General features: G+C 32.6%; 1 protein-coding gene across 6 annotated transcripts in view; it reads left to right on the forward strand.

Annotated features, from left to right (window-relative positions):
- Positions 1-227: 227 nt before the first annotated feature.
- The window catches only part of LOC123565265 (sodium/potassium/calcium exchanger 2-like), a 67,759-nt gene continuing 51,053 nt past the window's right edge, over positions 228-16,933 (forward strand). For 5 of the 6 annotated variants that reach the window (XM_053550164.1, XM_053550167.1, XM_053550168.1 and 2 more), the window contains exons 1-2: positions 2,989-3,212; positions 9,235-10,220. In XM_053550164.1, the coding sequence (XP_053406139.1) occupies positions 9,447-10,220 (774 nt within the window). In that variant the 5' untranslated portion in view covers positions 2,989-3,212; positions 9,235-9,446. Of the gene's footprint in view, positions 336-2,988; positions 3,213-9,234; positions 10,221-16,933 lie in introns of those variants that run through there. The other variant, XM_053550165.1, reaches the window with a different exon arrangement.

Here is a 16,933-nt window from a genome sequence, read left to right on the forward strand (position 1 = left end):
TAAAGATTTTTTTTAAACTTTGAAATAAAATAGATTATCATTGTTTATAATAAGTGCAGTTGTTTTTGTATTAATTTTTTTTAAGGTATAAATGTCATTGATGTAACTATTCAGCCACTTACTAAACACATGTAGGTATTGGTTCTATGTATTGATTATGGAAAATAGGTAGAGTCATGCTGGCATTGTACAACCTATGGATTTTCTCCTTCTCCGATTCTTACCTGCTGATCATTGGGAGTTTTAACTCATCACAAGTTTATGGCATTGATAAGGTAATAGTGTGGTAGACCTGGATTAAGTTACTTTCGCAAACATTTAATGTACAAAAAAAGGTATATTTATTACCATTCTATATTTGCTTAAAAATTATAGGGCCTGCGTAGTCTTTATATATATATATATATGAATTGAATTATATTTGGGATTAACAAAGTATGGTTTAAGCCGTGGAGTTTAATATTTGGAAAGAATTAATTATGGTTTATTTGGAACATATATTGATGTGTAAAAAAAGGTATATTGTTTTGTTTTTTTAAATCATCCATCTATAGTTAAAATTAATAGGTTTAGTATTGTGTTGATGAAATTTAGATTACTTCTAATGAATAAGATTAATGATCTAATGTTCAGAAATTCTTTATTGATTACATGTTTTAATTATATAAAATGATGGATCTATCTTCATTAAAGATATATTAGATCCAAATAGTACACACTGTATACATATATAGATAAACACAATATAAATGTGTACTACCACTAAAAAAAAAAAGGCTGTTTTTTTTTGTTGTTTTTTTTTTAACAATCAACTGTTTCTGCCTGACATTTACTTATGAATGTAGTTCTATATGCAAACTTAATTTATATATTTTATAAAGTTAAATCCATTTAATGAGGATTTTATATATTTAAAGAAAATAAAGATGAAATATTTTGGTGAAAGATGGCCATTGGTTACCTTTAATAATTATGGTTGGTACAATTTTGACTTTAAAAAATAAATACTTAATCATCCACAGATTAAGTTTTTACCATTTTTATTAATCACTCGCAATGGTGTCCATAATTCGCTCCAATGATTTTATTCCATTGTATTGGTAATCTATATAAAGAGCAGTTAACATAGGTCAGGTTTAAATACTATTATGGCAACTGCTACAACATTGGTTTGAAATCCAGGACATTAAAATAATATTGAAATAAGTAAGAAAAATAATGCTTAAATTGATATTGTCAATAATTAAAACCTTTCTGTTAAATTATCATTTAATTTTGATTCAGATGTTTCGAAACATGTTTATTTTCAATTTTAATGATGACATCACATCACCTACATTATAGAATGACTCTGTTTGAAAAAGAGAAGTGCTAATTCTGTATAGTGCATCTATAATAATATTCTATTATTTAACTCTTACCCTGCTAAATTTCTATACTGAACTTGTCCATCATTCATTTTGGAGTACCATTAACTGTTAAAATAATAACAACATATTACACGGTGTGTATGCATATCGGATCCCTCTCTGTTCGCTGCAGGACCTTCTATGTGGTATATATAAACAGTGAACTCCAGTGTCGTCGCTTTGTCAGGGAGCTTGGAAAATCAAAATTTTTGTCCTGAACACAGGTTTGTGCATACAAACATATGAACCACGGGAAGACGTAGCTATATACCCTTGCTTTTCGTTTTATCAGTTGACACAAGTCCGAACGAAGATGGATCCGATATGCATACACACCATGTATCAGAATCTAAATAGCAAAAGCATGTTTTAATTAGTGAAACAATTTAGATTAAGTTTACACACTGCATAGAAATTTTTTATAAAAATTATGCATCAGCTAGTGTTTTTAAATTAATGAAAACACACTTTTGCTACATATCATTTCTTAATTAAACATGATATTACAATTTATAAAATACATGTATTTCAAATAAGGTCAGAGATACATTTGATATAACCGGATACCGTAAAGTATAGCCAGACCTTTAAATTAGCATCCGGAAATGAAAATCATTTTATTAATGACAATTTTTTTTTTTCCCTTGAGTAAATTTATTGAGACGGTAACATTACTATCTCTCTGACGATAAAAAGATGATATTTAAAGTTTTAACAGTGTAAAATAATTACAAAAATTAATGTCTTGAAATCAGCTTTAGGCTTTAATTTGAATCATGGGCAAATATCTCAAAAACAAGGGACCTATACATTTTATTCCACCATATGATAGCCAATATGTTTATTTATGACTGTGAAAAGCTTTAAAATAGAACTTTAATCAAAGTAAAACATGCACACAAAAAAAGGCGAGCTATCTACTTGGTATGTACCAAATGTCATATTGTACTGGAACTGGAGAAGTAGAAAGGATTATACTTTCTTTCAATTTCCTGTGGTATACAAATCATTTTTTTTTTCATTTGATATCATATTTTTTTATCATTTCACTTAAAGTAACACTTGAGGGAGCTTTCCTGATTATGCAACCAACAAGATTTTAGATGTTTGTAAAATAAACACTAAATCATGTTATTTTTACATTTTATTTACATTGACTATCAAAAGTACTTACTAAACTGAACAATTTCTCATAAATCTAGAGATGCCCCCACTTTAAAATTCAATTAATTTGTTACAATAGCACTTTGAAAAGTAAGAAAAATATTTAACATTGATCTATTTTAATATATTAGATATTTCTGTTTCATAGCTTAAGAATAGTAAAGAATGAAAATGAATATGTTTAAATCTTTTAAATTATTTGACTGGATGCTCTTATATCAGATTACCCAAAATGACAGTTCAGTCCGATAATAATCTACTGTGTCTCTTTCAAGCATTTGTACTATCTTTTTTGTTCAGTCATTTTATACTGTTATCTGTGACAAAAGAATTTGTATTACGTCAATACGTTGTATTTCTCACAATAATGTACATTAACAAACGACTCGGTCTCCTGCAATTTGACATTTCATGTTTTAAATATTAGACTATTGGTAGTGACTGTTACTTAAATAGAGCAAAATTTCAAAATGTTTGAATTAAATCCGTTTGTGTTTTAATCCCTTTGGTAGATTGGATGTATATTGGTTATAGAAATTTCAAAATATTTGAATTGTAAAAAGATTAATTTTGTTTAGGCAGCACAATATGAAAAAACATGTATTAAAAAGTGTTTGGATATTTTTATACGTATTTCATGTAAGTTGGCTTCCTATTCACACGACAAGTGATTTACGTCAATTCTATTCCACTGTATATTTATTTAAGTCTGTTTGCGCACACATGTCATCATTTTTTTTAAAAGCCTTTTAAATTCACTTATTGACATTACAATTATACAGTTTATGTGAACTCTAAGATTGTTTTCAAGAGTATTAGAGACAAGATTTTAGAATAGAGATTAGTTCAAATTTGTATATGGGTCCTTAAGAAGGAGGGTTTACTTTTGTTAAGTGATGTGAAAAGTAAACAGACCTATTATTATGTTAAGTTTTTGGTCTACTTAAGTCCAAGTTAGTTGACGTTGGAGCAGCGTGATAACTTTCATATTGGTCACAAGTTCCCATACAGATTATAATATTTCTTTACAAATTAAATAACCATATCTTTTTTGTATAATTATAAGAAAATAAATAAGGGTTAATTCATACAGAATTACTTAGCAGTAACTACAAATATTACATTATGTAAGGTGATTTTCATAGAGGAATACGGTTATATTAAATATGTATGTGGCTAGGAATAAATTGTACAGGTATGTATGAAGGAGGTAAAGCTAGTCTGACCTGTATTTAACCAGCAGATATATATTGATATACCTTATCCAATATTAACATTAGTAACAGTCTTCTGGGGGAGTCGCCCATATTATTGGTTAACTGTGGAGACTATAAATAAGCTCACACACACACACACACACACACAACATAATTTCTAATAACAAATGTATTTTTATTGGTATAAATGGTGTTTATATCCGTTATACAGCGCTGTGATCAGTAAATCTATTTTTCCATGACATTTTTCTATAGGTGTGTGTGTGTGATGGTTTGTATTGTTGCCACTGTTATAGTCACCCCTGGTAACCCACATATGGGTGACTACTCCGGCAGACTGTAAGCAGATTTCTATGCTCCCCAAAAGGGGAAGCGTAATTATATATCACCACTATCATTAATTTTGTAAGTCTCTCCCGCAATTCTTGCTTGGAGTATTTCTCAGCAACCACTGGCTTGAACTTCCTATAAGAAGATTCACTGCCAAGATGAGGTGTGCATGTTTTCTTTATGTTCCAGTCAGATGATGTTTCACTGGTTATTAAATCAATCAAATTAGTACACTTAAGCATATTTCTTGTTCAGAGTATTCATCAGCAACCACTAGCATGAATTCACAATACTTCACAGGGTGCTTCACTACCATGAGGAGATGCAAACTTTATCTTCATGTATTGGTTGAATGATTTTTCAAGGAGTTATTGCCCTTTGATTATTCAGCATTACTATACTATAGCACCTTTTATTGTCCAGAGTGTTCCTTAGCAACCACTGGCTGGAATTCAATGAAACTTTATAGGAAGCTTTAACTCACATAATTATCTTGTGTGTGTCTTTTATCAACAACTACTTGCTAGCTTCTAAGAAACTTCTTTGGAAGTAGCACTACTAAGACTAGGTATGTTCCCAGTAGAAGAAGTCCACTTTAGTGCTTTTGAAATGCAATGATCATACTATATAGGGTATCCATGGGTTTTACTGTTTTTTCTTGTGGGAGGATAGTGCAAGGTACAAAAGGTTCTCCAATTCCAGAAGCTTCCCTGGTTCTTTAGCATGCAAGGTGTATTAAAGCACCCATACGCTATCACTAGGGACTCATATCAAAGTCATTTTAACCCTCACCATGCTGGACATGATTGATTCTGCCTTTGCAACCAGTGTAGATCATGATCCGCCTGCACATCCATGCAGTCTGATCATGATCTGCACTGTTTCGCCATTCAGTCAGTATCTTTTTGATAGGCACCCCTTTTAACAGTTAATGGTACTGACCAGATGGAAAGATGGACAAGTTCATTATAGAAATTTAGCAGGGTAAGGGTTAATTAGAAGAGTGTTGCACTTTCCACTACCTGAGATCTCATTAACAGACTCTATTATCTTCCTTAGCTGCATTTCATCCTTTCAAAGGATCTTCTTACATATTTTATTCTCAAATGGTTTATACTATATGTACCAACTGAACCCATGCAATGTTATGCCATCACAGTCTCTATTTTGAAAAATAGTGAAATTGCTCTTTGAAATTTATAGAGTTCTTTTTCATTTTATATGAAAGAAAACATATTTTACATTCTTTTAAGAAATACTGTACACTTTAGTTTTTTAAGATGGCAGAAAATGATGCGTTGGATGTTCATACGCTATTAATTCCCTGAGATACAGTGTAATCTCTCATTATGTTTCAGACTAAATAGCTGGCAAACATGAAATAAAGACAGTTCACGTAAAGTCATCATTGTCTTGGCAGTGTCCTACAGGAATAAGGGTTTACTATCGAAGATAAGGTTAATTGACCATAGTCCTTATGGCGTGGAATAAGTTAGCAAATCTCCCGATTAAGTTGATCTTCTTATATGTACAACGTTGATCAGGGTATTAACGTACATGGATATTATAGGTCAAGCCATTAAACATTTTATATATTGTAGTTTAATATGACATTTAGACAGGATAATACATCAGCCAAGCATTTTTAAAAGTTTTTTTCCTAAGCCTATTTATAAAGGACAACAAAATATGTACAGAAAGTGGAACAAAAAAATCATCTATTTATGATTAATCCAAAATTACTACTAAAGCTATGAAGAAAACATTTTTTTAATTTATCACTGAAATCAAGTACAATAATGTGTGAAGTAAATAGAGCTAGGATATTTGTTTGTTTTGAGTGAATATGGAATATATCTCACTGAGAAGTGAGAAAATTTCAAATATTTTTCTTCAAGGTGAGATATATTCAATATTCACGAAAAACAAACAAATTTTCTTTTTATTTTATGCTCAGTTACGTTGAGATGTGCATTTTGCAACAATTTTAATCTCAGCGCGGGAAACAGACGCGCGTAAACAGACATGACGTCAGACGTTAGAAAGATGCACACAACATAAAGTTCCATTTTATTTTATTTTTTGCTGCATAACGTTATGAAATTCTCATGAAGTAAAAATAATTTGAATCGAGAAATATACTATAAAGAATAAAGTGCGACTACAATTATTTTCACCCTGTTTTAAGCAAATAATTTAAAATTCATACACAGTGTATGAGGGGGCGGAGCTATATCTCTCACAGTGTGAAAATAAAGATTTCATATTTTCACAGTGTGAGTGATGAGATATAAAAATATTTAACTGATAGAATACACTATTTCATTGGTTAGCATAAAATAAATTGTTATATATATTTTCAGTATGTTTACATTATGTTTAAATGTTCTAGGAATGGCTATATTTCTTGATTTAAGTGAAAAAGGCTTAACAGGGGATATATTATTGGACAGAACTTCTAAAAGGGAATTGAAAACAATTCCAGACATTGCTGTGCAAATCTGGTACCCAGTATCTTTGCTGAAGACTAGAAATCTCTGGTTCCCCTGAATATATTGGTGATAAAAGAAGAATACAACTGACTCAAAATCATTTTAAAATGTTAAATTTCTTGATTGTCAAATTTTAGTAAATCCAGGTTTTTTGCCTCAAATCCAGTTCTACCCTGGTTGCCAATTCATAATTTGATATGTGCTTGCACTGACAAGACTTTAGTGATATATTGAAGGATTTTAATATTTATGGAACAAAATGAAATGGCAAGGGGAAATTTAGATTCAGCTGAATCATTTTCAAGAAACAAGGAAATAAAGAAAAAGTAAAGACAGACTAGAACTCTAAATTCATCTAACATAAACAATTAACAGTATTTTTACATAAATCTATTTAAATAATGTTTTTAGCTCACCTGTCACATAGTGACAAGGTGAGCTTTTGTGATCACCCTTCGTCCGTCGTGTGTCCGTCCGTCCGTCAACAATTTCTTGTCTGCACGATAATGGTTTCATTTATGATTTTATTTTAACCAAACTTGCACACAACTTGTATCACCATAAGATCTCCGTTCCTTTCTTGAACTGGCCAGATCCCATAATGGGTTCCAGAGTTATGGCCCCTGAAAGGGCCAAAATCAGTTATTATGACCTTGTCTGCACAATAGCAGCTTTATTTATGATTTGATTTTTACCAAACTGGCACACAACTTGTATCACCATAAGACCTTGGTTGCTTTCTTGAACTGGCTAGATCCCATTATGGGTTCCAGAGTTATGGCCCCTGAAAGGGCCAGAATTAGCTATTTTGACCTTGTCTGCACAATAGCAGCTTCATTTTATGATTTGATTTTAACCAAACTTGCACACAACTTGTATCACTATAAGATCTTGGTTCCTTTGTTGAACTGGCTAGATTCCATTATGGGTTCCAGAGTTATGGCCCCTGAAAGGGCCAGAATTAGCTATTTTGACCTTGTCTGCACAATAGCAGCTTCATTTATGATTTGAATTTAATCAAACTTGCACAAAACTTGTGTTGCCATAAGATCTTGGTTCCTTTGTTGAACTGGCCAGATCCCATAATGGGTTCCAGAGTTACGGCCCCTGAAAGGGCCAAAATTAGCTATTTTGACCTTGTCTGCACAATAGCAACTTCATTTATGATTTGATTTTAACCAAACTTGCACACAACTTGTATCACCACAAGATCTTGGTTCCTTTCTTGAACTGGCCAGATTCCATCATGGGTTCCAGAGTTATGGCCCCTTGAAGGTCCAAAATTGGCTATTTTGGCTTTTGCAGCCATATAGAGACTTCTTTATGGTTTTATTTGATACAAACTTCCAAAATATCTTCAACAACAATAAATCTTGGATTCCATGACAAATCAGATCCAATCGTAGGTTCCAGAGTTATTTTATATCTGATTACCTCCCCTGATTGTAGTCAAAATGGATTTATATCAGTAAGTACTTATAGGACTTATTTGAAATTTCCTTATTATCATTAGTTGGACTGAGTCAATCAGGGTAGATAACTATGGACTGATTTTATGTCAAATTACCTCCCTTTATTTCAAATTAAAATGGGTATATCTCCGTAACTAATGAAGATACTGATCTGAAATTTCATTTATGTCAACAGATTTATTTGGCAGATCCTTCTTTTGTTCACTTACAATAATTTTCTTTTGAATTACTTCCCTTTTACGTTAATATAAATAGCTTATTTTAAGTAACTTTTTTATTATTGGCTGTAGGGAAAAACCGAGACCACTTTTCTGTGGTACAACATGGATGGTACCTCCAATTTTTAGGTGTATTTTGACATATCTGTACCTTGTAAGAATTTTTTTTCTTTTTGGTTAAATTTCTTTCCTTTGTTGTTCCTGTCCTTTAGACTTAGATATTTTTTCTGAGGACCTTCTTGTCCTCAAGTGCATTGATAACAGGTGAGCGATATAGGGCCATCATGGCCCTCTTGTTTTTCTGAATTTACGAGATATGAAAGTAAAATACAGTTGAAACTTGATATCTCGAAATGTGACTTACCTCAAAATTATGGCTATATCGAAAACATTTTCAAGTCCCGTCCCGCAAACACTTGCACAAATGATCGTTTTAAGTCAAATTTTGGTTATCTCAAAGTAAAACGCTCGATCCTTTGGAATTCGAGATTTAATAAACCGAGTTCCAACAGTTATCTGTTTTATTTTACAAAATATTTTTCACTGCTACCAAGAGCTAAAAATCTGAAATCTGGTTAAAACACTACATGAAAGAAATAAAATAGGAGAAAATTTATTTGTTTTACCAGGAAGCTGAAAATAACCTGTTATAGGTAAATACCAGATCTTCCTGGCTATGTCACATGAAAATACTGCATCTGTTGTTTGCAGATACTTCTTCAATCTTTAATACTGCAGCAAACAGATATCCATCTACTAATACTCTGTTATACTGGTACAAACGCTGGAACCAGTTTTCCTTTAGAATTCATTTTCTTAAAGCTTTGGCTTAAATGCCATTACTTAATTTGTTTGCAAAAGCAGAATTGAAATTAGCACAAAAATAGCATGCTTTTCCTAAAACATCTTCATTTTCTGTTTTTTTTTTTCAGATTTGAAGGGATACTGATTAATTGACAGATTCTTTGCTCAGTGACTTGAAGTATACAACCATGGTGCACAGAGGTGGTTTGTTGTGTAAAAAGACAGGGTTGGTTATGAACAAAACAGGTTTAGAAATGTTGAGAAAGTGGGAATATGCATGAAAACTGATCTGCGGATAAATAACATTTTATTATAGAAGAATTGATAAACGTGATCTACAATGTCGTCTGTTCAAATACCATTGTTGCTGCGTCGACGATACCGAACATGGCGACTGTTGATACTAGTGTCCGTGTTTGCTTTTGGCTTCCTATGCATTATAGTGCCAATGGCTGTATTCAAGAGGCATTCACAGAACTTTCAACAGTCATTTTTGTCAAGAAAACTTTTATCTGACAATACTACTGATGCCGGGTTTCAATATCCGCCAGATGCATTTGATCTTGAACAAAGACGTGATGGTGCCGTAGTTCTACATGTGATCGGACTAATTTACATGTTTGTAGCATTAGCAATTGTCTGTGATGAATTTTTTGTTCCTGCATTGAGTGTGATTATTCAGCGTGTGGATATTTCAGAGGACGTTGCTGGCGCTACTTTCATGGCGGCTGGTGGTAGTGCCCCGGAACTTTTTACGAGTTTGATTGGCGTATTTTTTGCACGAAATAATGTTGGTATAGGAACGATAGTGGGATCTGCTGTGTTCAACATTCTATTTGTTATAGGCATGTGTGCATTAGTATCGAAGACAGTGTTACACTTAACATGGTGGCCCCTCTTTCGAGACGTCACTTTTTACAGTATAGATCTAATTGTGTTAATTGTATTTTTTCGAACGGGGACAATTTACTGGTGGCAAGCGCTGATATTATTTCTACTTTACCTTGCATATGTTCTTTTCATGAAATTTAACTCAAAAATAGAAACTTTTGTGAAAACGAAGATACTTCGCAGAAAAACCAGGGTACACAGTGATAATAATTTACTGAATGAGGTATGTATATTTTCTGTTTCTTAATGACTTTGTCAGCTTAACAGTAATGTACAAAAGGAAACTTTTTCTGATCACATTTCTAGCATAAAACTGCTGTTCTTGTTTTAACAGGAGAGAAAAAACGTGTTTTAACAGAGAAATTATCGAGCTCATGAGGTGTTAAAACTGCGTTCTTCGTAGCAAAGCAAAAGGAAATGACGTCAATGTGATAAAACAACGCAGACATTCCTGTGCATTTCTTGGAAATTTAATGATGTTTAGGGACAACGTATTATAAATTTATAAGTTTTTACACGTTTTATGCTAGAAAAGCGTTAGCGCAAGTTCATTTTGTACATCTGCAGATGTTATAACAAGAAAAAAGATGCATTATCCCTAAATTATAACTCTTGAGTGCTAGATATCAGTACAGTAATTATTTTCAGTAATAGAGAAATTGAGATTTCATTGGTATATGAGCCGCGCCATGAGAAAACAAAATAGTGCATTTGCAACCAGGATCCATGCTGTTCGCAAACGGGTTCTCTAACTGCAATAGGCTTTGAAAGCGAACATCATGGATCCTGACCAGACTGCGCAGATGCACAGGCTGGTCTGGATCCATGCTGGTCACAAATGCACTATGTTGGTTTTCTCATGGCGCGGCACAATTATGTAGTCTCAAAATTCAGAACAGTTCAGTTTAGACATGTTCATAAAGCTCTTGTAAAGTAAAGACTGAATCTAGTAACTTTATTTTAGCAGGTGCCTATTATATTGCTTCAGATATACTTGTTTTTATCCCATATATTAAGACCAAGCTGAAAATTATTTCAGCTGGTGTATGACTTATACGGAATGATAATAGAGGATACATCAACTATTATAACTGGAGGGACAGATTCATAGATATTGTTTGTAAAAATGTATTTTTAAGCATTTTTTTATAATTGTCCTTTGGTGAAAGGCCACTTTGTATAACTTACTGACATCTGAATATTCTTGAGCTGACCAGCTTACCGAATTCCTTCAAATTGTTCCCCTTTGATTAAGGGGACAGGACAGGTTATATCATCCTGTATGTAAATAACAGCATGATATTGTTGTTTTATTACCTACTTGTTTTACAGTGGAACCTCAAACATCACTGTTTTCTGCATTGACGTGTCAGTTTCAATTATTGGATGAACGACCTCATTTTTGATGTCATTTTAATGTGTATATTCATGCTTAAAATACATCATTGTTATCATATATAATTTATTAAGTGTAAACAAATATGTAATGATAAGATTTTTTGCTATGCATAAAGAAATATGCAATTGTTCTTCATGAATGAATACTGTACACTTTAAAGTCATGCAGTATTTTGATACATAGCAAATGACCTATAGTTATTGCGCATTCTATAAGTGTCACTGTTTTAAAACTGGGTTCAGAAGTTATTTTGTTGTGTATTTATATATTTTCTAACTGCAATTTTTTCTTATTTAGCTCACCTGTGCAAGAAGTGCTTGTGACCACTCATTATCCGTCTTGCATCCATTGTCCATTGTTTGTCCACACTTTTTTTTCGAAAGAATTCCTTCTCAGGCAGAATTCTGGTTGTCATGGAAACCACAAGGAAATCCTTTTTTTTTTTGGTTTAAACATATTTTATTTTTGAATTATTTTCACAACATGAATACAAATATACAATAAAGGATTGGACAGGAAGCTTTATAAGCTTAAGGTTGCCCTCTCCCTAATCTTTTTTTTCAAAATTGCAGTGCCCAGAGCTTAGATATTTGTTATGTAGCTTTTTGTAGTGGTCCTCTATCAAATTTATTCAAATCATGCCCCTCTGGTTCACTTATTTTACATTAGCCTATGCAAGAATCTTGTCTAAAACTGTAATACCCATGGTTTAGGTATTTGGCATGTAGCACTATGTTGTGGTTCTTTACCAAATTTGTTTAAATTTTGCCCCTGGGGTAAAAATTGGTCCCACCCTGGGGTTCACTGGTTAAAACTTTATAAATTTTCTTGTCTAAAACTGTAATGCTGCGAGCTTAGGCATTTGGCTTTTGCATAGACTTATAGAGGGAAACATTTAAATATCTTCTTGTCTAAAACCTCAAGCTCTTGAACTGAGTAATATGTTGCATGTAGTATTGTGTATCAAGCATCATCATGTAGTATTGTGTATCAAGCATCTGGGAGGTTATAAATTGCCACACTCTAGGGTCACTTGTTTTACATAGTCTATGTAAAAAGAAGGGAAAATGCTGAATGAAAGAACATAATGTAGAAATCATTACTATTTCATGAACATATAGGTAGAGAGTCATTCAAGCATTTCTTCAGAGAGTGTCTATAAATAGAACTCAAAGCAAACTTTTCAAATTCATTAAAACTTTTATATAAGGTGACGTAGGTGCCACATTTTTACCTCATTGATATAAAAGTTCATTTCCATGTCATATTAGGCCATTTCTTTTGATCGAAAATGATGAGGTGTTAAGTCGATATCTAAAGTTTGCAAGTTAAGCTTATATTTGTAAGTCCTTTTAACTTTTTCAATCAGACATTTATAATGTATCAATCAATATCCAATCACTCTTTTAAATGTGAGGATGTTAGTCTAAATATTTTAATGAAATGTGTCTATTTATGTTAAGTATACAGTAAAACTTTTACCGTCCTAAAAGTTTAATTTCGTATCTGAATTGCTCTGTGGATGTCAAGTTCTTTCAAGTGTTAAATCATCAATATGCGATTCAGTTTGTGAAGTATCAGAATGAACAGTTTTTGATTTTGATATTTACTTTTTGATGGAGAAAAATATTATGTTTGATATGTTGAAATTACTTGTAGATCTCAGCAATAAAAAGTAACTAATTAACACTTAGCCTGCTGGCGGCAGATGATTCTGCCTTTGCGACCAGTGCAGACCAAGATCAGCCTGCACATCTGTGCAGTCTGATCATGGTCTGCTCTGTTCGCTATTCAGTCAGTAAATTTTCAGTGAAAACCCCTTTGAGTAATAAGTGGTACTGTCCAAATTGAAAGATGGACCAGTTCATTATAGAAATATAGCAGGGTAAGGTTTAAAGGTCAGAATTAAGCAAGAATTCAGTAAATTCTATGATACTGATAGAAGTTTTTAGTCTGAGAAGTTGAAAGAAAAAGCACATACAAATCTTTATCAACTTATAATTTTGTACCTTCTGTGCTGAAACTTTGCAAAATCCTTCCTTATTACAAAATCAATAAGTTCAGTCTACTGGAAAAGTAAAGATTGGTCATTTCTGACTTAATTGGCATTTTTTTCTAGATAGGAATAATTTAAAGCACCTTCTTTTATTAATTGGTTTCCATGCAGCTTTTATTTGCAATTGATTCGGCATCATCAAGTCTGTGATGTCAGAGTGGTCTTATTGATTGCGTACTCGACAAACTTGCTATAATCAAACAGTGATTGCGGCAAATCTTTCATTAATTTACTTAGATTTACATTTTATTGCTAATCAATGTCATCTGATCATGTTTTTCAATAACAAGGATTTTTCTTACTGCCTATTACACCTTACTGTTCAATATTGAAGGCTGTTTTCACACTAAAATCTTTTCCGCCTGAATGTTAAAAAATCAATACCCGCTGTTGTTGTTCTTGCTCTGTTCATATTTATGTATCATGGCCATTGTGGTAATTTTTTGTTCTGGCAACACCTCAGCAGGAATATACATCATTATTAGTATACTTGTTTCAATTTCCCATTAAGTTATAATGGTACAGGAAACGTCAATATTTTTCCATACACTGACGCCTGAATTTCATATCAGGTGCTTGACGTTATTAAATGTGTGTTGTTGTATTAATTCTTTTATTTAGTTCAGTATTGTCAGTCTTATGCAGGCTATTGATCAAATTCATAATATTTTCATTACATTTATACAGTCATGTAGATTTGCATGTAATAAAAAGGTTATTCTTTGGATCGGGAAATATGCACTCGTTCTTTAGTGGAAGAATATTGCGCTCCTAAAGTTGCACTATATTTCCGCTGTAGAACTCACACATATACCCCGATACAAAACTAATAACCTATAAGTATGGAAATACACAGTGTAACAAATTAAAGAATTATGGTCCCAGAAGCTTTTGCGATTTGACTGTGTTTGGAGACCAGACTCTTGATGGTTCAGAGCTCAGTCCTAAAATTGACCTATAGCATGGTTGCATTATGAGACTGATCTTCATGGTCTTATGAAGAACGTTGGACCCAGGTTCTTGTAAAGCAGTCGCAGTCATGCTAGTTGTGCTGACTTCATGGTTAATACATTGAATTAAACAGAAAATAATCTGGTCAAGCTGTATTACAAAACATGCACTGGAGTTTCATGTCTGCTTGTGGAAACAGAAGGTTTACACAAACACATCCCTGGTTTTAAAGTTACTTGATACTGTTAAAGTTCTGTTATGGTGCGCATATTAAGTGGTGTTGTATTTCACAAAAATGTGAAAAGTCTGTTAAAAAGTAATAAGCAAATTATAAAACAGAAAATGTAAAATTATGCAAAACATTTGATATTAATATAAAAACTTCCCAGAATTACAGTAAAACATGCGCTACTTAGGAAATAGATTTTAGTTTTGCGCGCTATGTTGGCAAATAAAACACAGTTTTGAGTTCAGAATCAGCCTTCGTGATAAGATTACGATGCATGCAAACAAAAAAAGTGTTTAATTTGCCAACAATGCACGCAAAACTAAAATCTATTTCCATTCTAACATGTTCAAATTACACCAGGAAGGGATCTGGAATAAAATGCAGTTTTAGATACGAGGGAGTAAGCCTGAATAGCCAAAAGTAGGTGATTTTGTGAAATGTGTTCTAATCGACAAGACAGTACACACTAAATCCTTCTTTGTTTATATAAAAGAAAATCTTAAAAGTTTTAGAATGAAGATCAAAAGATGATGAGCAAAATGCTTGATTTATGCCGTGTTTTGACGGCTCAAAACTTAGGAAATATAAGCAAAATGGATAAGCACCACACAAATAACTCAAATCAGGCAGAGAGGCAGAGAGTTTTCAAGCCATCGATGCTCAGGAGAGCTAGGGTATTTGAGCAAAAAATGCTGAAGCGTTCCAGGGTTTTGAGCCATCAATGCTGAAGTGAGTCGTGTTTCAGTCTATGACAGGAGTTTCAGTCTGTTTCATCTACTGTTTTCCAATGTGAAAAATGTATTGTATCTTTTTTAACTGCTAATATTTTACATAAATGTCTGTTGATGTATCCATACATTCTCCATATTTCTCAGCCAAAATAATTATATCCACCTTTCTTCTTCCAATTTTGCACTGTATGTGCTTTGGTACATTGTCCTGCACATTGTCGTACAATATATAGTGTTGGTAATATATGCTCTAAAGTAACCTATTAAACTGAGCAAAAGAATTCTTCCTGCATATGAATAAGAGAATGATACATGGTAATTGATATTGATTGTATTGTATGTTATCTGCTATTATTTTTTGTTTTAAAACATTAAGCGGCATTAGTATAGGATCATTTGATGCCTCCTTAATACCCCATAATACAAAGTTGATGGTTATTAGGGTGACTGCCTACATAGAGAGAGGGTTGTAATTAATTATAAATAATTGTTCTTAGGTAATTAAGAATATATCCAATTTTAATATTTATTGCCTCCTTTAAAATGCTAAAATTGCCACATGATATTTTCAAAAGTATAAGGTTAGGGCACTAGGGTAATAGAAATTGCAAAATTGTGTTCCACATTAATATTTTATGGATTGAAATCCTATTTCTGTGTCTGGTTTTATTTACTTAAATGCACTTAAACTGTTACAGTCTAATACAACTCATAAAACGAATTTTACAAACGATTACGTAATTTGAATTTTTGATTAGATCATATTAAATATAATTTTAAGATGCCTACACAAAATCTATAGATTTCTACCCAAAAGGATTTTCTTTAATAATCAAATCAAAGAACATTATACAGTATTTCTTTTTAAGCAGAGGCATTATATAAATTCAGCTTAAAAGGGCAACGATCTTGATTTGGTATCAGTAGCAGGGCTCCGGAAATTTTGATAACTCAATCGGTCCGAAACGAAAATCCTGACATCGGCGCTACCCCACCCACCGCATTCCCAATATTACATATTTTGTAAAACGTGATAGGGTAAAGAAATAAGCATGTCATGCATTAAAACTGAGTTACCAGTCACCGCGCGTTACCATACAATGAAGACAGTTATCAGTGTTATGTGTGATCGTTACTTTGTTTAGATTTTGATGTTTTTCCGAGATAATACGATGCATTGACACCGTGTGCGTAACTAGTCTAAAAGCCAACGCACGTGACTTCGATACCGTATACACGGCAGATACTTTGTGATGTTTCCTCATTCTTTGACGGAATTCTATAAAATACAATGCGTCAAAGTGAGTTACACGACACATATTTTCTGCTAAACAGCCTCAGTATTTAAAGAATACTCTGCCGCGGACCGAATGTGTACGTTATTTGAACGCCGAGATCGAATTTCCCGCATGTATAGTACCAAAACGTCACGCGGGTTGGCCACGGATATTTCATTTCACTTACGTTTTACTTCAATAAGCAACTTCATTTTATAAAGTTATATGTTCTCTTCTGATGTAAACAAAATTTCATTTTGAAACGTTTTTTAAAAGACCGATTTGATAAACAG

Source organism: Mercenaria mercenaria, chromosome 8, assembly GCF_021730395.1.
Source record: "Mercenaria mercenaria strain notata chromosome 8, MADL_Memer_1, whole genome shotgun sequence".
In the NCBI taxonomy this organism is placed as follows: domain Eukaryota; kingdom Metazoa; phylum Mollusca; class Bivalvia; order Venerida; family Veneridae; genus Mercenaria; species Mercenaria mercenaria.